Source organism: Strix aluco, chromosome 28 (assembly GCF_031877795.1).
Source record: "Strix aluco isolate bStrAlu1 chromosome 28, bStrAlu1.hap1, whole genome shotgun sequence".
Lineage (NCBI taxonomy): Eukaryota > Metazoa > Chordata > Aves > Strigiformes > Strigidae > Strix > Strix aluco.
In genome coordinates this window covers 2,460,323-2,481,600 of record NC_133958.1, presented here as the reverse complement: position 1 = coordinate 2,481,600, position 21,278 = coordinate 2,460,323, and the positions used below count along the sequence as shown (strand labels likewise).

Here is a 21,278-nt window from a genome sequence, read left to right as displayed (position 1 = left end):
GAATCATCTGGGTTGGAAAAGCCCTTGAAGCTCCTCCAGTCCCACCATGAACCTCACACTGACTGGTCCCAACTCCACCACATCCCTCAGCGCTGGGTCAACCCGACTCTTCAACCCCTCCAGGGATGGGGACTCCCCCCCTGCCCTGGGCAGCCCATTCCAACGCCCAACAACCCCTTCTGCAAAGAAATCCTTCCTAAGAGCCAGTCTGACCCTGCCCTGGTGCAGCTTGAGGCCATTCCCTCTTGTCCTGGTGCTGGTTCCTTGGCTCAAGAGACTCATCTCCCCTCTCTGCACCCTCCTTTCAGGGAGTTGGAGAGGGCCATGAGGTCTCCCCTCAGCCTCCTCTTCTCCAGACTAAACCCCCCCAGTTCCCTCAGCCGCTCCCCATCAGACCTGTGCTCCAGACCCTGCACCAGCTCCGTTGCCCTTCTCTGGACATGCTTGAGTCATTCAAGGGCCTTTTTGGAGTGAGGGGCCCAAAACTGAACCCACTCATCGAGGGGCGGCCTCACCAGTGCCGAGCACAGGGGTCAGATCCCTTCCCTGTCCCTGCTGGCCACGCTAGTGCTGATACAAGCCAGGATGCCATTGGCCTTCTTGGCCACCTGGGCACACTGCTGGCTCCTGTTCAGCCGGCTGGCAATCAACCCCCCCAGGTCCCTCTCTGACACGCTAAGGGTTGCCGGGCACCTCTTCTCATCTGACTCATCCAAGATCTTCAACCTGACGATCTTGAGGCTTCCTCCAGAAGAAGGATTCTCCTTCGCCCTCGTTCGCCTTATGCATGGCGGCCAGCTGGGACCTCCCCTCAGGCGAGAGTAGAGGAGCTGGCGGCCCCGGGAGCGCTCAGCTCTCCTGAGCTTCTCGAGGACGGCGTCAAGCGCGGTGTCATTGAGGACGCCACAGACAGGACACTGGCAGAAGCGGGTGAGGGCACCCACCGATGTGAAGCACCTCTACCAGGTCAGGGCGTTCGCATCTGGGCCCAGCCACTGCCCACGATGGCGGCCATAGTGGCCAAGTTGGGCGCAGCGCCGGCCTCCAGCTGCGACCCCTTCTCCAGCGGCCGCAGCGCCTCCTCGGCCGGCCTGGCCTGCGGGCCCACGGCCGCCAAACCCCGGCTCCCGCCCTGGCTCGGTGCCGAGGCCCGTGGTGACGCCCCCGGGGAGCGCCTCGGGCCTCCCCCACAGCAGCGCCCCGCCCACTACCCTCCGGAGAGCCAATCAGCGGTCGCCTTTCCCCCCATCGCCCCGCCTCTCCGCGACCGCCCCCTCCCCACAGCCAATCGCCGACCGCCGCGCGCCCCGCCCCGCCGCCGTTCCTCCTCGCGGCCAATCGCCGGCCGTCCCACCTCACGCACTGCAGCCAATCGCCGACCGCTATCCGCTCTGGGGGCGGTGCTTCACCGCCACGCTGTAAACAACCCCGGAGAGGAATTTAAAGGGGCCGCGTCCCACGGCGGCGGCGGCCCCGGGAGCCCCCCCCGGTTAACCGGGACGCGCCCTCCGCATCTCCCCCCACCCCGCCGCGAAGCACGGAGGAGACCGACGTACAGATATAGATATTTATTACCTAATTGGCAAAAAAACGCCCCAAAACCCCATCAAATAGAATTCCACGGTCGGTTTCACAACCGGGAAGGGGCGGCGGGAGGGGGGGGATCACAAACGGGAAGGGGAGGCCCGGCCCCCCCCCACCCCCCGGGCCTGGCCTCCCCCAAATATACAAATCAAACCTGATGCGAAAAATAAATACAAATTCCCGGAGGGGGTGGGGGTAGGGGGGGGGGTATGTTTGCATAGAGGAAGATTTAATAAAAAAAAGGGCCTTTTTTGTCTTGGTTTATTATTATTAATAATTATTATTATCATTATTATTATTTCTAGTATCTCCCCGCAGAAGGACCTAGGACCTGATCGTCAAGACATGATTAACAAAAATAATTAACCTTCTCCCAATAACTTACAGAGTTCACCCAGGGAACTTGTGCTTTTTTTGGGGGTGGTGGGGGGGGGTGTTTGTGTGTGTGTGTGTGTCTCCCTCCCCCCACCTCCCCACCGGGCACGAAGCTCCGGGGACCGGGAGGGGGGGTCCAGCTGGTGCTTACCGGGGGTCCCACGTCCTGCCCTGAGGAGGTCACTGGGGGATTTGGGGGTCCCCCTGTGGTGCTAGGAAAAGGGGGGGGGGGGGAGAGACGGCGCTGGCCCCCTCCTGCCTGTACAACTTTGGTCACTAGCTTTGTGCCACCCCGAAAAGCCGGATCCTGCCCCCCCGCCCCGTCCCCCCGCGCTGATCCCCGTCCCCCTGGCACGGATACCCTGAGACGCCCCATGGCAGGGGGGGAAGGCACCGAAACTGCCGGGGGGGTGGGGGGGGTGGGGGTTGGGAGTGGTGGGGGCTGTCCCTGCCGTCCTCAACACACTCATGACACCGGTGGGTGGCGGAGGGGCTGGGGAAGGGTCTCCCGGGATGGCGGAGGGTCTCCGGAGATGCTGAGCCCATCCCCCCGGCCTCAGGCCTGCCGCCGAGCAGTCCACCGTCACATCGCCCCCGGCGCCCCGGGCCAGCGGGAAAGGGGAACGGGCACGGAGAAGGGTCACGGCATCGCTCCGGGAGAAGGACGAGACGCCGCCGTCACGCTGCCCCCCCAGGCGTCCCCGTCCACCATCACGCCCCGAAAACACCGGAGAGGGGCCGGGATGCCCATCTGGGGGGGCCACGGTGGAGCCCTCCCCCCCTCCCCCCCCCCATCCCAAAGCGGCGTACGAGACCTGAAGCTCCCTGAGCTGAACGAGCGCCGTCGGCGGGGCGGCCGGCGGAGAGTTGCGCCGTCTCCACCGCCATCCGTTTAAATTAATTAAAAAAAAGAAGCCAGTCTGGAAAGCAGCAGCAAATCCCAGCTCCGTTTCCCACTGCGCTGCTGCCGCCACTTCCTCCAGCTCAACCGGGCTTCTCCGGCGACCGAGCGCGGCACCCGGGCACGGCCTCACCGAGGAGACGCCGAGCGTTTCCTACCTGGGAAAGGGTCCCTAAAACGGGCACGCGAGGTCCCTCCCGGCGCGTGCCGGCGGGGCCGGGGTCAGATGGAGTTTTCCAGGGGGCTGTGGTTGCTCCGGCGGCTCAGGCAGTTCCTCTCGTTCAGGAGACTGGTGGTCTCGTCGGCAGTGGTGGAAGGTTCCGGTTTCTCCGGTTTGGGGGCGTTGCTGTCGGGGGATTGGGGACAACTGTCCATGCGGGAGGCCATCAGGCCGTTCTGGTATTCCTGCCGCGTGATCTGCGCCGGGGAAAAAAAATAATAATGAGGGAGTGGGGGGGTGAGGAGCGGTGCTGGACCCTGCCAGCGGCGTCCCTGTCCCCGTCCCGGTGAGCACCCGCCTCACCTTGACGAACTGGAGGTCGGTGAGAGCGCGGACGCTGAAGTCGGCCACGTACTGGGCGCCGGTGCCGGCGTTGAGCTGGTTGTTGCTGCCGCTGGTGGGGGAGGAGACGGAGTCGGAGCGTTCGTGGTAGCTGAGGGAGGCCGAGCGGTTCAGGCTGCTGACGTGGGACGGGGAGCGGACCTCTGCAGGGATGGGAGGGACGGGGTTAGTTGTGCCGCCGACCCTCTACCCCGGGGAGGGTCTTACGCCACGGCAAGATGAGGCCTGGCAACTCTCTGCCTGCTGGTTATGGGGTGCTGAGCCCCTGGTGACGCCAGCCCTGTCCCCATCCCACAGGCTCCGGGGACACGGAGCCCAGTGGTGACAGGGAGCGACGGGACGCGCGTCCCCCTGAGTGCAGCGCCCAGGCCGAGCGCTGCCGTCCCCCAGCTCTGTCGCGCGGGCGCCGGATTTGATCCCTGCCTGTTGCCTGCCCAACGGCCACCGATCACGGCCAGGGAGTCTGGAGCCATGCTGGTCCCCCTGCTCCAGGCCAGGTGCTGCCCAGGGGACAGTCCCAGCCCAAGGACGCCAGTGACTCCCCGAACCGCTGGATCGGTCACCCTGCGTGGGGTTAGGGATGAGGTGGGGGTTACAGGGACAAGGAGGGCCTGGTGACGTGCTCGGGAAGCTGGGGTGACACAGGAACCACATGCAGCAGCAGGGACAGTGGCACCTCCGGGGACAGCCACCACACCCGGTGCCATTCCCCTGCTCCTCTGCCGTAGCCACGGCGAAGGCAGCCGGGAGAAATCAGAGGGGTTACGGGGCGTGCAGGACCCCAATGCCAGCACGAGCTCGGCTGGGTGACACCGGGCAGCGGCGTGCCCCGCTCCAGCCCCACGCCGGGCCAAGGAGCCGCCTTTCCTCCTCTGGATGCGCGGCTAGAAAGCCAATGGCACGGCGTGGCAACCAGAACGGCCTCCTGGCACACAGAGCCAGACAAAATGGTGAGTGGCCGGCCCGGTAGGGGGGACAAAATACCCAGTTGCTGCATTAATGGGGACGCCCACTATGGCGGGTTAATGCGGTCACAGCGGGGTTTGGCACGCCATGCAGCCGCACCGTTTACCTGTCAACCTGGCAAATAATGACCCTCGCTTTGTGGATGGGCGTCGGGGCTGGGCTGGGAGGGCTAGGGCAGAGAGACGGACAACACAACACACATGCAGAGGACAAGGTCAAGAGAAGCCTCTGGGGCAAAGGAGGGGGCGGCTGAGGGTATCTTGGCCCCTCGTGGGGCGCTGGGGACCCTGCGACACCAAGCTGAACCGTGAGGGTTGGGGCCTGGCCGCTTGTGGAGCCTGGCGGCGACGGGTGGGCAGCCCGGAATCAGGGCAGCGGGTTTTCAGCCTCCAGCTCGGGCACAGACCCTGCACCCGCTGCCAGACACGCTCAGGTGTCTCCCTGGGGCCAAGTGCCAGCCACGCAGCCCCCCAGGATGGCTTGGGGGGCACCAGCAGAGGCTCAGAGCCTCCAGCATCTCCTATTCCCACCAGCAGCTCTAAAACAGGGTGGGAGAGCTCTGCCCACGCTGGCACCCAGGCGATGGGGGGTGCTTACCGGATACCGGAGGAGGGCTGAGGGCCATCACCCCGTAATAGGAGAAAGCTCCCATTTCAAACTTCATGCATTCCTTGCCGGCCTCCACCTCCACCTTGCCCTGAAAGAGAGAGTCCGTGAGCCACATCCCGCAGCGCTGGGCTGGATGAGACCGTCCCCATCGCAGCCCTCCTGGGGTGTGACAGTTCACCCAAGGGACCGCCCCCCCCCATACGTGTGGCAGGCAACGTCCCCTCACGCCTGGGTACCTGCAGGATGAGGATGAAGTAGTCGGCTGCCTTGTTCTTGCAGTAGAGGAAGTGGTGCGGGGATTTCTTGTTCTCCTCGTCAAACTTCAGCTCCTGGATGACGTTGGAGTATTTGAGGAGCCGCAGTAGGATCTTCTCCGAGATTAAGTTGGGGGTGAAGAGTGTCACCTCTAAAGTGAGAGGCGAAGGGGGGGTCAGAGCTGTGGCCCTTGTCTCTCCAGATGAAGGTGCGTCCCCCCCGTCCCTTAGGGTGGTGCCTGGATTGGGCTGGGCCCCATCGACACCTCCCTGGGGCAGAAACCCACAGGTTTGGCCCCAACACCAGCTCCAGGTCCCCAGCAAGGCCAGCCCCAGCCTTGGGGACACACATGCCAGTTGGGGAACAGGACCATCCTGGAGGGACAGGGACTTGCCGAGCGTCAGAGGTGGGGCTAGCACCCCTGAGCCCTGTCCCTTCTCGTTTTGGGGGGCACAGAGGGGAGGAGAGTGGGACAAGACTCTCCCCTCCGTAATTTCTGAACGAGATGGTTGGAGCAACTTTTTCTCGGCGCGGGGATGGAGCCCACGTGGCTGCCAGGGACATGACAGCGCCCCGAGCCCAACCAGCTCGATGCCGGGAAACCATCGGTGCCGGTGCTCCACAGCCAGACTGAGCCCAGGGGTGCCTGGAGCAGTGGGGGGCTTCTCCATCCCCCCCAAAAAACTCACCCGTGGAGAGGAAGCGGTGAGCAGCCAGCAGCAGCTGCGGGGAGACCTTCACCTTCAGCTCGTTGACGGGGTCTTTGAAGGCCGAGAAGTCCCTCTTGTTCTTCTGGTTGCCCACCCGCTTCTTCCTGCCATTGTCGGCTGTGGGGAGCGGGGTGTCAGGGGGGGCAGGCAGGACCCCGGCACATGGTGAGGTGGGGGGGGGAAAGGGCCGAGCCCAAAACCTACTGCACGTATCCGACTCGTCCAGGATCTCCGACTTGATGATCTCCTCGATGACGTCCTCCAGCGTCACCAGCCCCAGCACCTCATAGAAGGGATCTCCCTCGCCCTCGTTATTCACCTTCTGCACGATGGCCAGGTGGGATTTCCCTGCGGACAGACACACAGACATTGGAAGGGAGACCGCCCCGGGGCACCCCCAGCCTCACCGCTGGGTGCCAGCACCCAGGGATGTCACCGGGACCAGCTCTTCCCTCCCCACCACCCTCCTGGACAGGAAACAATAAACCAGTTAAAATCTAAACGAGCCCCTGGGCTGGGCACTAATTCCAGGTGTAATGACAGTAATTAAACCCAGGACAGCAGCGCCTGCGAGGCTCCAGGCACCTCGGTGCTGCCGTGGGGTGTGGACTTGACCAAGGGGTTCACAGGACACGGGATGTGTCCCTGGAGGAGCCTGTCCCATGTCACCGGAGCGTGGCACGGTGCTGGGTGAGTGCCCGCGGGCTGAGGGCACCCTGGCACGGTGGCAACGCCGCCGCCACCACCACGAGTCAGGTTTTTCTGAGTCCCAACCTCTCTGAATTTCCTCGGTGGCTCTGCCAAGCTGACCCAGGGCTGTCCCATCCCAGAGGAAACGCTCCGGACACCTGGTGCTGCCGCGGCCGCTCCGATCCCAGAGCCAAAACATCCGGGGGAAGAGAGCCAAGGGCAGGCAGCCGCTGCCCGGCCGGCCCTGGCCACGAGCAGGCAGGTCCTTGCTGGCAGGAAGACCTCTCCAGCCCTGAATTAACAACTCCCCTCGCTCTGCCGGCCTTACCCCACACAGGCAGGACGCAGTTTGCCTTATTCTAGCTAAATCCAAACCGCCGGCTCGCGTCGAAGCTCCTGCCCCCACTGCCGGCTGCTCGCTGAGCTTCTCCGCAAACTGACGTTTCTCCTGCTTTGACCCAAAATCATGCAGAGCCATTGGGAAAAAAAACCCCTTGACGAGGAACATTCGCTCTGGGGAGGGCTGAGCGGCCGCGGGGAAAACCGCAGTGCGCCCAGGCCAGGCCAATGCACCTGCAGGACCGGTATCCTTAGCCTGGGGAAACCGAGGCACGGAGGAAGGCGACGTTCCCTCCCTGACCTCAGCGGAGCCTGAAATAAAATCACTTCTACCTCCTCGAGCACCACGCTCCTGCCCAGGCCAGCAGCAAGGTGCCCTGCTCACCATCCTGCTCCGGCTCCAGCACCAATCTACCCTCCCCAACACTATCTGCTATTTAATTTTAGAGCTGGCGGCTGCAGGCCCCTTGTCACTCAGGGAAAAGCTAATTTTAGGGATGGGCACCACGCAGCTCCCCTTTTTCTCCTTCTTCGGCTAAGCTCATGCAGTTCAGGCAACCCCACTGCAAAAAGGCGACGCATAGAGGGGCGAAAAGACCCTAAAATTGTCGCTTGAGCAGTGAAAACTTCTCACCCACCCATCTCACCCCCTCGGTGAGGCACGGTGGCTCCTCCGCTCACCGTGTGCCAGGTGGGGAGAGGTGAAAGGATCAGGGCTATGGGGCCAGCCCCAATGAGTCAGGCAGCGGCTCCTCTCCTGGACGAGCTGCCAAGGCTGAGCTCGGCGGGGAGCGGCCGGTGGCAAAGCAAACACGCCACGGGGAGCCCAAACCGCCGGAGCAAAGGGCACGGGGCCGGCTGCCGCAGCATCGCCAGCGCGGCGCGACGGGCCCCGCGCGCCACCCCGGGACCCCCTTTGCTGCGATGGTTCCTGCACGAGGGGGGAGAGCAACACCCCGAGCTCCCCACAGGGTTGGTTGTTCCTTCCCCAGAGAAGGAAAAGATCGGGAAGAGGCGCCGAGCCAAGCGCTGGACGTCGCTGCGGGAGCTGTCACCAGCATCTGGGACACCTCTGTGGCACCGGGGGGAAGAGGTCCGGCGGCCGAGTGTCATGATTAGGACAACTGGAAGCGTGGCCAGTTGATTTTTCCCTCTTTATCCTTCTGCTGGGTGCATCTCCTGCTTCTGACCCGGGTCCCCATCAGTGGGATGAGGGCAGAGACTCTCTGTGGTGCTGCCTTCAGGGGAGTTGGGTTCAGAGAGGGGCCTCAAAACCAGCCCCGGCAGCGGCCCCACAAATTACCTGCTCATGACCCAGAGAGGCAGCGATGAAAAAATAACAATACAGGACACGGGCAGCTTTGTAACCGGAATGAGTGTGCTTTAAATCCTTTAATAAGGATTCATCAGAGGGAAAGCCGGTGCCAGCAGCCGGGATAACTCCAGATCCGGCAGCAACAGGGCTCTGCTTCTATACTGCTGGGTTTGGGAAACGGGGTGGAGCGGGACGGCTGCGCGTTCCTACGGCCGTTCTCAAACCAGCACGAGATGAACTGAAGGAAAAGCACTTGCCAAGAAGGTTTTTCGCTAATCAGGGCAGCTCCAAGACAATGAGATCCCGTCGTCATTACCACAACCACAAGCGACGCCGAGCCATGACTGAGGGGCGTTGCTCCCGTGCTGATATTTTTGGGTGCCAGGGAAGCACGGTCGCAAAGGGAGGCCGGAGCAGAGCTGCTGTCTCCTACTCACCCTCAAAAGTCAGCCAGGTTCAGACCTACCAGCTCCCAAACCCTCGCCCAAGCTCAAGCCAAGCTCTTGCTGCAGGAAGAATTATTAGATCCTCTAAATCTCAGCATGACCCCCCTCCCCGAAATGTCCCGACAAACAAACCGCCCAGCTCTCGCGATGAGCCCAAACCATCCCCCGGCGAGTGTAACGGGAGCCAGAGGAGAGAGCGGGGTCACGCATGGCTGAGGGTTGGCCTGGCATCACCCAGCACAGCTGCTCTTTATTTCATCCCGCCCGGACGCAGGCAGCTGGTCCCCTGCGCTGGGGAGCGCAGGAGGGTCCCCTGCCTGCTTTGGCAAAGCCCCGAGTGGGGACCCCGGGCAGGTCAAATCCTGCCTCGGAGCTCACGCGGCCTTTCCTGCTCCCGGAAGGGCTCAGCCTCCGGCGAGCCCGGGTCCTGCTCCTCCTCCCAGCCCTCTGGCCGCTCTTTCTTTTAGGTGCCCCGATGCCGTGAGCGGGAAGCAGAGCGGGGCCGGCACCGAGCAACACTCACCGTTCCCCGCAGCGGGGAAAGGCCCAGAGGAAGAAGCCAAGCCCAAATCAGGGAGACGAGCAATTTTCCAGCAGCTATTCAAAGGCCTCCGGGGCCGATAATTAAAAACAAGGAGCATGTAAACACTCCCAAAGTGTTTCTGGAGGCTGGCGCCGAGCACGGGCTGCTCCGCCGCTAACGCAGAGGCTCTCCCTCCCCACACAGCGCCGTTACACCCCGGAAGCCTGGGTGGTTGCGGGCACCGAGCAGCTGCCCCCGGTTTGGTGCCGCGCTGCCCGTCCCCAACACCACGGTGGCACGTCCCCAGGCCCCCGGTCCCCTCCGGATCGCGACCACCCAAACGGCGGGGACCTCAGGCAGCCCCGGCGTGGGCAGCTCCAGCCCCAGAGGGGAAAACTCCCTGGAGTTTTGCTTCCGGCAACCACCGGCCTCCTCCGAGGAGAAGGAAGTAGCACCCCGGAGAAGCGGCACCCCCCTGAGCTCCTCACCCTTTTTGAACTCCTCCAGCATGGCATCCAGCTTGGTGTCGTGAAAGACGACGTGGACGGGGTGGTTGTAGAATTTGGTGATGGTTTTGAGGGGGGTGCAGTCGTCAGGGTCGACAAAAGCCAGGTCCTTGACGTGGAGGATATCCATGATGTTGGAACGCTCGTCCTCGTAGACTGGGATGCGGGTGTAGCCGCTCGCCATGATCTCCGACATGGTGTTGAAGTCCAGGATGGCGTCGCTGTTCATCATGAAGCAGTTCTGCAGCGGAGTCATCACGTCCTCCACCGTCTTGGTGCGCAGCTCCAGGGCTCCCTGGATCATGTTGAGCTCTTCCCTCACCAGGTCGTTGTAGGGTTCTGTCACCTTCAACATCTCCACCAGCTTCTCCCGGTTGTAGACGGTGCCGATCTCCTGGCCCAGGATGCAGTCGAGGAGCTTGCTGATGGGGTAGGAGAGGGGGAACGTCACCAGCATGAAGAATTTGGTGACCACAATGGTGTTGGCGCCCACGGCCAGGCCGTGGCGGGAGCAGAGCGCCTGGGGCACGATCTCCCCGAAGATGACGATGCCGATGGTGGAGGCGACGACGGCGCCGATGCCGGAGCCAATGAGGTCATCGAGGAGGATGGTGAGGGTGGTGTTAACCAGCACGTTACCCAACAGCAGGGAACAGAGCAAATAGTTCCCTTTACGGCGGATGGGTTCGATCTTCCGGGCGTAACGCTTCTCCTTGTCGGTGCCGCAGTTCTGCACAATGCGCAGCTCCATGGGATCCAGCGCCATGAGGCCCAGGTTGAGCCCGCTGAACATCCCCGACAGCACCAGCAGCCCGGCGATGAGGATCACCTGCAGCCAGAGGGGCAACAGCGACTTCTTCTCCTCCAACACCACGATCCGGCCGTCGGGGCCTTGATGGGGCAACCAGGGCTGGCCGGGGCGGCGCTGGGTGCAGAGGACGTAGGTCTTGGCCTGCTCGTCCTTGCGCAGGGGCTGGACGTGGACCCGCAGCAGGGCCGAGGTGTCGCGGGCCTCGGCCGGGCCGGGCTGCACCAGCAGGTCCTGGGAGCGCTCGGGGCAGGTGCCGTTGGGAACCGAAGCGTTGGCGGCGGGTCGCAGCTCGGCGAAGGCCACCCGTTCGCCAGTGCGAGGGCCCAGCCCCAGCCCGTAGAGGCGGAGCAGCAGCTCGCTGCCCTCCGTGACACGGATGGGCCCGCGGGCCGGAGCCCCCGCCGCCGGCTTCGTGCTCTCCTCCAGCCGCATCCCCAGGATCACGCTGTCCCCCGACGGTACCGCCCCGCCGGGCAGCGCCAGCAGCAGCAGCAGCGGCGGCAGCAACGGAGGAGACGACGGGGACCCGCCGCCGCCCCCCCGGGCCCCGCCGGGGCCGCCCCCGCCGTCACCGCCGCCGCTGCGCCGCCGCCCGCCGCCCGGCGCCATGTTGGTGTCTCGCGGCCGCCGCGCTCCCGGCCGCGTCAGACGCCGCGCCACGCCCCCGCCCCGCGCGTCACGCGCCGCGCCACGCCCCCCCCCCCTCCGCTGGCGCCTTAAAGGGGCGATGGCAGAGCGGTTCTCAAAGGGTGGGGTCCGCAAGGGGTGCGGGGGTGAGAGCGCGGCGTTACCTGAAGGGGACGTGGCGGCGGTGGCGGCGAGGAAGAGGGGGTGGGGACGGAGAGGGGTGGGGGCGGAACGGGGGTGTCACCTGGGTGGCGGTGTCGGTTAGATGGGGGATGTCCCCGAGGGAAGGTGGATGAGTGGTGGATGACGGGGCGCTAGGACCTTGGCGGGGGTGGCAGAAACAGCAGGGGGACACTAGGACCTGGACGGGGGCACTAGGACCTGGGGAGGGGACACAAGGACTGTGCGGGGGCATTAGGACCTGACGGGGCAGGGCTCAGGCTGGGGGAGCCGGAGGGCCGCCGCGGACTCTTTAAGGCGTCCGGAACTACATTACCCATCACATCCCGCGCACTGCCCGCCTCTCGGTTGACAGACAGGCTCTCTAGCTAACCAGCGCGCAGCGTGGCGGGGCGTGACAGCCAATGGGCGGGCGAGGCGGGGCGCGGCGCGGGCGGCGGAGGGAAGATGGCGGCGACGGGCAGGTGGCGGGCAGGGCTGGCGCTGCTGGCGGTGGCGCTGGGGCTGGGCGGGCCGCGGGCCGAGCAGACGGAGGAGCACCTCAAGCGGGAGCACTCGCTCTCCAAACCGTACCAGGGTGAGTGAGGCGGCGGCGGCGGAGGGGGGCGGTGGCGGATGGTGTCCGGTGACCGGTACCGGGTACCGACGGTGCGTGTGGGCCGCAGGTGTGGGCTCGGCCAGCTCGGGGCTGTGGGACCTGCTGGGCAACGCCATGGTCATGACCCAGTACATTCGCCTCACCCCCGACGTGCAGAGCAAGCAGGGAGCCGTCTGGAACCGAGTGGTGAGCCCGGGGGGACCGGGGTGGGAGGGGGCCTGGACCGGGGGGGAGCACCGGGATGGGTTGGGGGAGCGGGGCGGGGCCGTGGGGCGCTACCCGTGCGGGTGGGATAGTGGGGGGGGGCTGGAGGAGCGAGCTCAAGCCAAGCTAAGGAAGGGGGAGTGGGATTTGGGGGCTTGGGGTGAGTATGGGGGAGCTGCGGGCAAGGGAGGGGGGAGGGGGAGTTGGGGGGGGGGTTGGAGACTGAGCCGGGGTGGTGGGGGGTCCCGAGTAAAGGGGTTGGGGGGGTGGGTGTATGGTTAGGACTTGGCAGGGGCCGCTGGGATCCTGGGGAAAGGGGTTTGAGCTGGGAAGTGAATCTTGGCAGGGTGGGTGGTGTTAGGGTGACTGGGCAGGTCTGGGCCAAATGAGGGAGTGGGGAGGGACAGGTGTGAGGGGTTTACAGGGTGGGGGGTTATGGATGCAAACGGTGTTTGGACTGGGGATGGTGGGGGGAATTGGGGTGGGGGGCCATGGGAAGCTGGCTGGGGGTGTTGAGTGGAGCAGGGGAGGGCTGGGGGGGTTGGGGCTGGGGGTACCAGCCATGCTTCAGCTTCCAGCCTTTGTTGTGGTGATTCCTGCAAGGGCTGAGCCCCCCCCCATGTGAATTTGGGGTGTCTGTGCTGTCCAGCTTGGGGTCTCTCTTGGGGCAGCCATGGCTGGAGTGTGCCTGCTGCCCCCTTTGCCATGCCCATGTCTCAGAGCGGGGCCGGTAGAGTGGCAGCTCGACGTGGTGTGTTAGTGCTGTTGAGGTGTTTCACTGCCCCCACGAGCTTTTTGCGTGGCAGACAGCAAGGCTGCCTTTAATATCTTGATAATTCCCCTTGAATCTCAATTTTGGGTTGAAATCACTGGGATTTTTGTGCTCCAGGATCCAGCTTGCTCCACAGTAGTTTGGAAAAATGCCCTACGAGACCAAAAGCGATCTGTTATGCTCAACTTTGATTTTTATAAAATATCGAGGGAGGTGTTTGTTGCTTTTTTTTTTTGCTTGGGTTTACAGCTCCCACGAAACCAGCCGGCTTCACAACATTGCGTGAGCGAATCTGTTACAAGCTCGTTGTGTTGTGTACCCGTTAGCGCAGGGCAGTTGTTGGTAGCTCAAGAAATAATTGGCTCGTCAGCAATTAGGGAGCTGCTCCTCGGGCTTTTTCTGTTCTCCTTTTCCCAGGTGCGAGTTATTGATTTTGCTGGAGTTGCTGTTACCTCAGAATAGTGTGAGATCAGAATCGTTTCCTTGGCTTTTTTATAGCCTTGGGTAACGAACAATTCCCTCAGCTTAATGATGTCCCTTGAGATTAATTATTTTTGCTCACATCCAAAATACAGGACAGCACGGTCTGTTGGCAAGGGAAATGGGGGAGCAGCGGCGTGTGGAGCTGCCGGCTGTTGTGATGGGCTGCAGCGGTCGGTCCCCGCCGGCCCCTCGCCCTCGTGAGCAGGGAAGTGGTGGGTGCTGGCATGAGGGACACCCGAATTTCACATCCTTGCTCCTTTTCTTGCAGCCGTGTTACCTCCGAGACTGGGAGATGCAGGTGCATTTTAAAATCCACGGCCAAGGCAAGAAGAACCTGAACGGAGACGGCTTTGCCATCTGGTACACCAAAGATCGCATGCAGCCAGGTAAAGCGCCAGCGGTAACTGCCGGGGTGGAGGCCGTGCCTTGAGGGGAAGGTGTCGGGGGCCACGTGCCACCTTCTTGAGGACACGTGTTGGCCCGTAGGCTTGGTTGAGGAAATCACAGTGGGGAATTGCAGTGTTTTGGGGCCTTAGGGCTGTTTTTCTTTTGCCCTGGCGGGCGAAGAGGGAGTAATGGCTGTGTGTGAGGCTGCCTCTGGGCCTCGGCACCCTGGGTTGGGGGATTATGGGGCCCTGGGAGGCTGGAGTTGGCTCGGGGGTAAGTTTCTTTGGGATTTTTTTGCCCTGATGTTGAGATGGGTGGTGTAATGGGATGTGTGGGGCCTCCCGCGCTGGCATTCAGCTCCTCAATAAAACAGACTGCGGAGGAAGCTCCATCCTTGACCAGCAAAGGGTGGGGGATTTAATCTGGCCCTCTGACTGCCCTGTCTTCATACTCAATTAACTGCTCAAAGCTGCCTCGTTAGCTGATACAGAGAAAAGGGATGGCTAACAAACCCTTTGCGACGCCTGCCTGGCCTTGCCACCCTTATTCACAGCCTCTCCTTCCTTCTAGGACCCGTCTTTGGAAGCAAGGATAACTTCCTGGGCCTGGGAGTGTTCGTGGACACCTACCCAAACGAGGAGAAGCAGCAGGAGGTGAGCTAGGAGGGATAAACAGGCAGCACCGAGGTTATGGCTCGCCTCGTTGCAGACGCAGCTCTTCATCGGCGTGGTGCAATCTTTTTTTTTTTTTTTGAGCTCTTAAACCAGAGACCGGGTATCACTCTGTTTCCTCTCCGCTGCCTTTCCCCGCCGTGCTCTGCGTAGTTGGTTTTTCTTCCTAGTGCAGCACTAACTTCAGAGATGCGAAGAGCTGCAGGGTGGCTTTGTGGTCAGCTTTACCCAGAGAAAAAACTTTTTGGGGCAGGAGAAAACCAGCCAATGACATCACCTCTGCGTTGCGAGCTCCTGTGCTTTCTGGAGGCTGCCAGCAAGTAGTAGTTGAGGTGAAGCTGTACTAAGAGCGTGGTCTTTGTAGAGCTCGAGTAGAGCGGGACCTGAGCTGCCAGCCCAGGCCTGCCCGCACGACGGGGCTGTTCCGTGGCGGCGAGTCAGCTTTCCCTGCTCTCAGGGATGCGGCGTGGCCGCTCTCTGCCTCGTTGAAAGATCCTTGTCTAAAGATCTTTGTGTTCCTGATGCATCTGTTGTTTGTTTGGGGGTTTATTGATGTCTGTTCCTGTGGAGAAGGGAGTGCAGTTAAAACCGGGCTTTTCCCACCCTGATGCTGGAATTGCTTTCATCACTCCAAAAACAAAGCTGGACTCTTTCTTAATTCCAGTTTCCCCTGAAAAATAGGCGCTATTTTACCCCAAGAGCTTGGCGCTAGCGCCACCACCCCACAGGACCCCCTTTATCCCGGGGAGAGAGACAAAAGGGTGCAGTTGGGATGTGCCCTGACCTTGGAGCTGCCGAGCAAACGTTGGGTAACTACCAGCTTTTGTTCAAACATCCGAAGCAGCCGGCTCTGGCGCAGGGCTGGACTTTGTGCTCCTAAAAGCCTTTCCAAGCCGCCTGGTGCCGCATTATTGGGGGTGAACGTGGTGTTGGATGGATCCTGTTGATTTGCGGGGTGGCAGCCCTGCTTTTGTGGGGTAAATGGATGCACAACGGGTCTTATTTAAAAGAAATAATTAGTGGAATGTGGGTGTCCGGCTTCCTGGCGCAACTGGAGGGGGCTGCCCTCTTCTGGTCAAGCACTGAGGGGAGAGACGGAGAAATACTGATCAGCCAGTTGCTGTAATGGCGTGAGGGTTCACAGCTGCTTTCTCTCACCTTTAAAGGACAAAAAGTGTCTTATTCTTGAGGGAAGAGGGGCAGGTTGGTTTGTGGGTCCCTGGCGAGCTGTCATGGCCGTTGTGTCCCCCGTTGGGGCACTGGATTTTGTGCTGCTGCGTGGCGGGGAGGAGGAGAAATGTCGTAGGTGGCAACACTTGACGTGGCTTTCACCCACCATTCCCTTGCCACGTGTCCTGGCGTTGGTCACCTGACACCTAAACCCCTTTGCTAAGCTGATAATGCACTGAGCTCTCTAGAGAGGAAGTTTCCAGGTTGCAGGTTAATACTAAACTCTGGTCTGTGACCATCTTGCTTCTGTGCTCTTTCTTGCTTTGCGATAACCCTGGACTGGCAGGCTCAGAAGAGGAGGTACAGCCCAGGAAATCAGGTACTGGCTCTTGCTGACCTACCCGTTCTCAAGCTGTTGGGTTTCACCTTGACTCACAGTTGAGGAATTTCCTCCTCCAAGCTCTCGAAATCCCTGTGTGAACCAGGAGAGATTGCATGGAAACCGGCTGTCCTCCATCCCGGATGTCTGGGAGCTGAGGCTGAGCCCGAGGAAGGCCGGGGGATGGCGTGGCATCATGCTGTTGTCTTGTTGAGGCAGATTCTTGGGGGGGGTGAAGGAGTTTGGGGTCCTGGAGGTGGTAGAGCCGAGCCGTGGGCCGTGAATCAAGAGCAGAAGAAACTCACCCCCAGCCTTGTCCCCCTCGCAGCGCGTCTTCCCCTACATCTCGGCCATGGTGAACAATGGCTCGCTCACCTACGACCACGACCGTGACGGGCGGCCGACGGAGCTGGGGGGCTGCACGGCCATGGTGCGCAACCTCAACCACGACACCTTCCTGGTGATCCGCTACGTGAAGAGGCGGCTGACGGTGAGCGCTGCCTGCCGGGGCGGAGCGGGCGGCGGGGCCGTGGCGGGGGCTAACGAGCTGCTTCTTTCTCAGGTGTTGATCGATATCGATGGGAAACACGAGTGGAGAGACTGCATCGACGTACCCGGCGTGCGCTTGCCCCGTGGCTACTACTTTGGGACTTCTTCTGTCACCGGAGACCTGTCAGGTACTGCCCCGAGGTCCCCAGCTTTGTTTCCCAAGTGGTTCCGACAGCTCCTGCGCAGCTTTGAGTGTCTGGAGGTGCAGCTTGATCCCTGGTGGGGCTTACAGAAGCACGTGAGGACCTTTCTATGCTTTGAACGCCCTCGAACTGCGAGCAGGAGCCTTGGTTTTTAGCTTGCAGCGACTCCTGAGGAGCCCAAAGCCCGGAGTGCTTTGTTTAGGCAGCACTTTCCCTGAGCTCCTGGCAGGGCCACGGCCTGACCTCAGCCAGCCTCTCGCAACGGCAAAGTGGCTGAACCCGCTGAGCCGGAGGGTCTGTCTCCAAAACATGCGGCTTGGGAGGAGTAAAAACAGGAGGAGCACTGAAAAAAAAAAAAAATCCCGTGTACTCTCCTGCTGCAACCCAAGGTGCCTGCATTAGCCCCGAGGGCAGCGCTGGCAAGAACTGCCTTCGCTGTCAACGCCCCAGGTGTCACAGCCGAGCCACCGTGCTTGTTCCTGCTCTCTGGGACACGCCTGGGTGTATTTTGCTTTGGATTTTGTAGCCCAAGAGCTATCGCCCACCCGTTACTGAGGGAAGGACCAGCCGGGCGTGCCTGGAAATGGTGCTGCGATGTGGGCTGATGTAAATCAGGTTTTACAAAGAGCTAAACTTCTCCGCCTTCCTCAGTGTAATACTTCTCTCCCGGTGCTGGTCCTGACATTACCTCGCTGTGCCTCTTTTGACAGGTTTTAAGCCCGATTTGAGTTATTCCTCTACAAAAGAGCATTGATGGCTGGTGTCTGGGCCCATTGTCAGCTCCAACAAAAGTTCCTTTTCTCTCTCAGATCTCAGCCCGGGGAGCTGGCAGGCTCCACGCTCGCCTTGTCCCGCTAACAGCTCCGCCACCACGAGCAAAGGAAGTAGGGCCACGTGAGGCCGATGCTAACACATTCCCTTCGGGTGGCCCAGCAGTTTCGGGTCAGATGATCTCCCAGTCTGAGTTGTTGTTTTTCAGTTTAAGTAGCTTAAAGGTTCCTGTTGGCCGAGGGCCCTGTGCCGAGGCGCAGCTCTCAGCCAGGCGCAGACACTGCCCTGCAGAGGTGAGGGTGTTGTTTGTTTGTTTGTTTTTTTTTTTTTTTTCCCCCCCCTTGGGAGGGGAGAACCAGCACCTTTTTCCCCAAGTGATAACATCCCGCGGTGCTGCCTGTGGCACTCACATCCCTGGCCAGAGCTGTATTTATCAGTGACACCTCAGGCCACGTTTCTGCTCTGCTTCCAGACAACCACGACATCATTTCGCTGAAGCTTTACCAGCTGACAGTGGAGCGGACGCCAGAGGAGGAGAAGCGGGACAGAGAGGTTTATCTACCGGTCGTGGACAACCTGAAGCTGCCGGGAAGTGAGTAGGAGCCAGGATTTTGCGGGAACTTTTGGGCTCGTGGAGCAGAAACCCCATTATCTTACCAGCAAACCAGCTGAGCTCCAGCTGGAATCGGGAGGTCTGTGCCCTGTTCCTCCCACTGAAGGTTGTTCTCGCTCGTGGTGTGACACAGCCAGTGTCACAGCCCGTCTCCGTTTGATGTAGGTGTAGCGGCCAAGGGTACTCCCCCTCAGGGAAGTGCTGCCTCCTTGGAGGACCCCGACCCACTGGGCTAAGCGTGTCCACTTATATAGTGCCCAAAATGGGGTGTGCTGGTCCACTGGAAGCTCACGGGGGGTTTGAACCTCGGTGGGCACATCTCCCCTCTGGAAATCCCGTCGCAGATGCATCCATGAGCCCCTTGGGTGCCCTGAGGTCTCATGGCCCTTGCAATTGTGCCCAGGTGGCCAAGAAGGCCAGTGGTGTCCTGGCTTGTATCAGCACTAGCGTGGCCAGCAGGGACAGGGAAGGGATCTGACCCCTGTGCTCGGCACTGGTGAGGCCGCCCCTCGATGAGTGGGTTCAGTTTTGGGCCCCTCACTCCAAAAAGGCCATTGAATGACTCGAGCGTGTCCAGAGAAGGGCAACGGAGCTGGTGCAGGGTCTGGAGCACAGGTCTGATGGGGAGCGGCTGAGGGAACTGGGGGGGTTTAGTGTGGAGAAGAGGAGGCTGAGGGGAGACCTCATGGCCCTCTGCAACTGCCTGAAAGGAGGGTGCAGAGAGGGGGGAGGAGTCTCTTGAGCCAAGGAACCAGCACCAGGCCAAGAGGGAATGGCCTCAAGCTGCGCCAGGGCAGGGTCAGACTGGCTCTTAGGAAGGATTTCTTTGCAGAAGGGGTTGTTGGGCGTTGGAATGGGCTGCCCAGGGCAGGGGGGGAGTCCCCATCCCTGGAGGGGTTGAAGAGTCGGGTTGAGCCAGCGCTGAGGGATCTGGTGGAGTTGGGAACGGTCAGGGTGAGGTTCATGGTTGGGCTGGAGGAGCTTCAGGGGCTTTTCCAACCCAGATGATTCTGGGATTCTGTGTGCTGGGCCCAAAAGCTTTGGGCAGCCAAACCCTGGGGGGGTGTGAGCCTGGCGGGGTGTGCGTGGGGTCACTGGCGCATTGGTGCGGGGCGGTTAAAATCTCAGCTGGTTTTTGGGGCGTTCGGGGCTCAAAGGGCTGTTTTTCTTCCTCAATCACGCAGTGGAGGCACCACTGGAGCCCATGAGCGGCCTGGCTCTCTTCTTAATCGTCTTCTTCTCCCTCGTTGCCATCGTTTTCGCCATCGTTATCGGAATCATTGTCTACAACAAGTGGCAGGAGCAGAGCAGGAAACACTTCTATTGACTTAGGAACCCCCCCGGGATGGCCCGTTGCTAGGCCTTGCTAGCCACATCCCGACTCCCACCTGTCCCAGACTGGCCAGAGCGTGATGGACCGACCCTCGTGGCGGGGACCCTCATGTCCCCCCAAAACCCTTAGCGGGGATGAGCTGCTGTTCCTTAACCAGCCTCCAGAACCTCCCCCCACCATTCCCAGTTGGGAGCCGGGGGGGTCCCCAGCGTGGCGGCGCAACAAACCGGGAGTTGAGCGCCGCGGGGCCGGACTTGTCGTTTCTGCCGACGGAGCTTTGCTGCGAGATCGACGCAGGAGGACACGGGGAGCCCCGAAGTCACCGTGAAATCCCGGCGGGGTGCTAACGAGCGGCCGCTTTCCTGCCCGGCAGCAGCGCCGGAACCCTCGCAGACCCCTTGTCTCCAGCGATTTCATTTCCAGGAGGGATTTTCCAAGCTCTTCATCCCACTCCATCGCCTGCCTTAGGCTGTTTTCACAGAATTATCTCGGTTGGAAAAGACCTTGAAGATCCTCCAGTCCAACCATCTCCGGAGAGCAACCTCCTTTGCTTGGTACTTCGACTTCCCCTGCCGCCGTGCAGCCCCTCTCTCGCCCTGTTAATCGCCCAGTTTTGGTGTTTTGGAGCAGGAAATGCTGATGGTTTTTTTCCCAGTGGCGAACTGGGAACCTGCCTGGCTGCCGGGCTCACCCCCTCCTCGCTTTGGGGTGTAACGCTGGGTTCCCCCCCCCCCCTTTTTAATAACCATTTGCTGCTGCCTCTCGGGGCTGTCCCCGCTCCCTCGCGCCGTTGCCCAGCATGCCTGCGCCGCTGCTCTTTGCGTGTCGTGTCGTGGCTTCTGGCAGCTTTTCCCTCGGCGCTCGCTGCAGCCCGGGGTCCCCCCCCCTCCGCCCCGAGAAGGAGCCGAGCCTTGGGGTGGGGTGAGGGGGGGGCGATTCCCCCACCTCTCAGAGCCAGAGCTCTCGCCGCCTTTCAGGGAGTCGTGGTTTATTCCTACCTCAGTGACTGCTCGGGTCAATGATTTCTCTGTGTTTCTCTCGCCGGTCACAGCCGCCTTCGCCCCTGGGGACCCCGGCGATCGCTCACGGTGGTGCAGAAAGTCCCCAGAGGGACCCAGGAGAGGGAGATTTTTTTAGGTCAGTTTGTCCCAGGGGAGTCCTAGTGGCTCTGGGGACATCAAATGGCACATTTGCCGCCCCGCCAGCCCCATCTTTGCCAGCACCCTCCTCCCTGCTGTCCTGGGGGGCTGTGTCCTTGTCCCCCAGCTTTCCAGGACACTCACACCCCGGCCGGGTCCCCGTGGGGGTCCTGGTGGTAGCTGGGGATGGGGGGGGGCCGTGCACAGCCGGTGGTTTTTCCGCAGGATGCTGTCACCGGGGTAGGTGGGAGCTTTTTCCCAAGTGCCCAACGGTGCTTGTGGCATGAGTTTTTCTGGTGTTTTGCTTTTTTTTTTTTTTTTTTTTTTTTTTTTTTTGCCTGATAACCAGGACTGAATCATGTGTGCCTCTCCCTGGAGCTGTAACTTGTGTCTTAGAATAAACATTGGTGTGTGTGTGTGTCACACGGCCATGCTCCTTGTCACCGCTGTGTCCCCTGGATGCAACATTCCCCCCCCAAACCGATGCCCTTGAGTGCTGTAGCATGTCGGGGGGCCGTGTCACAGTGCCCTGGGGCTCCCCAAAATGCAGTAGCTCTTTTATCAGTGTTCCATCCCTCCAAACCCACGGAGCGCGTGATGATGCTTTGACTGTTCCTGGATGTGACTTTATTAGAGGTGACGCAGATGGGTGACATCCCCAGGGGTG

General features: G+C 61.4%; 2 protein-coding genes across 5 annotated transcripts; one reads left to right on the top strand and one right to left on the bottom strand.

Annotated features, from left to right (window-relative positions):
• Positions 1-1,553: 1,553 nt before the first annotated feature.
• On the bottom strand, positions 1,554-11,201 carry CNNM4 (cyclin and CBS domain divalent metal cation transport mediator 4). The gene is made up of 7 exons (XM_074808338.1): positions 9,764-11,201; positions 6,167-6,310; positions 5,942-6,079; positions 5,234-5,403; positions 4,986-5,085; positions 3,384-3,565; positions 1,554-3,277 (listed from the first exon to the last, which is right to left on the bottom strand). The coding sequence occupies exons 1-7, from the start codon at positions 11,199-11,201 to the stop codon at positions 3,083-3,085; spliced, it is 2,367 nt and encodes a 788-aa protein (XP_074664439.1). The 3' UTR covers positions 1,554-3,082.
• Positions 11,202-11,834: 633 nt separating this feature from the next.
• Positions 11,835-21,054, top strand: LMAN2L (lectin, mannose binding 2 like). 4 transcript variants are annotated; one of them, XM_074808071.1, is made up of 9 exons: positions 11,835-11,976; positions 12,065-12,183; positions 13,725-13,842; positions 14,414-14,496; positions 16,031-16,063; positions 16,392-16,553; positions 16,626-16,740; positions 17,999-18,118; positions 19,324-21,054. In XM_074808071.1, the coding sequence occupies exons 1-9, from the start codon at positions 11,847-11,849 to the stop codon at positions 19,464-19,466; spliced, it is 1,023 nt and encodes a 340-aa protein (XP_074664172.1). In that variant the 5' UTR covers positions 11,835-11,846; the 3' UTR covers positions 19,467-21,054. The 4 variants fall into 4 exon arrangements, with proteins under 4 accessions (XP_074664172.1, XP_074664173.1, XP_074664174.1 ...); XM_074808072.1 differs by lacking the exon at positions 16,031-16,063; XM_074808074.1 differs by lacking the exon at positions 12,065-12,183 and having other exon boundaries at positions 11,894-11,976.
• Positions 21,055-21,278: the final 224 nt, after the last annotated feature.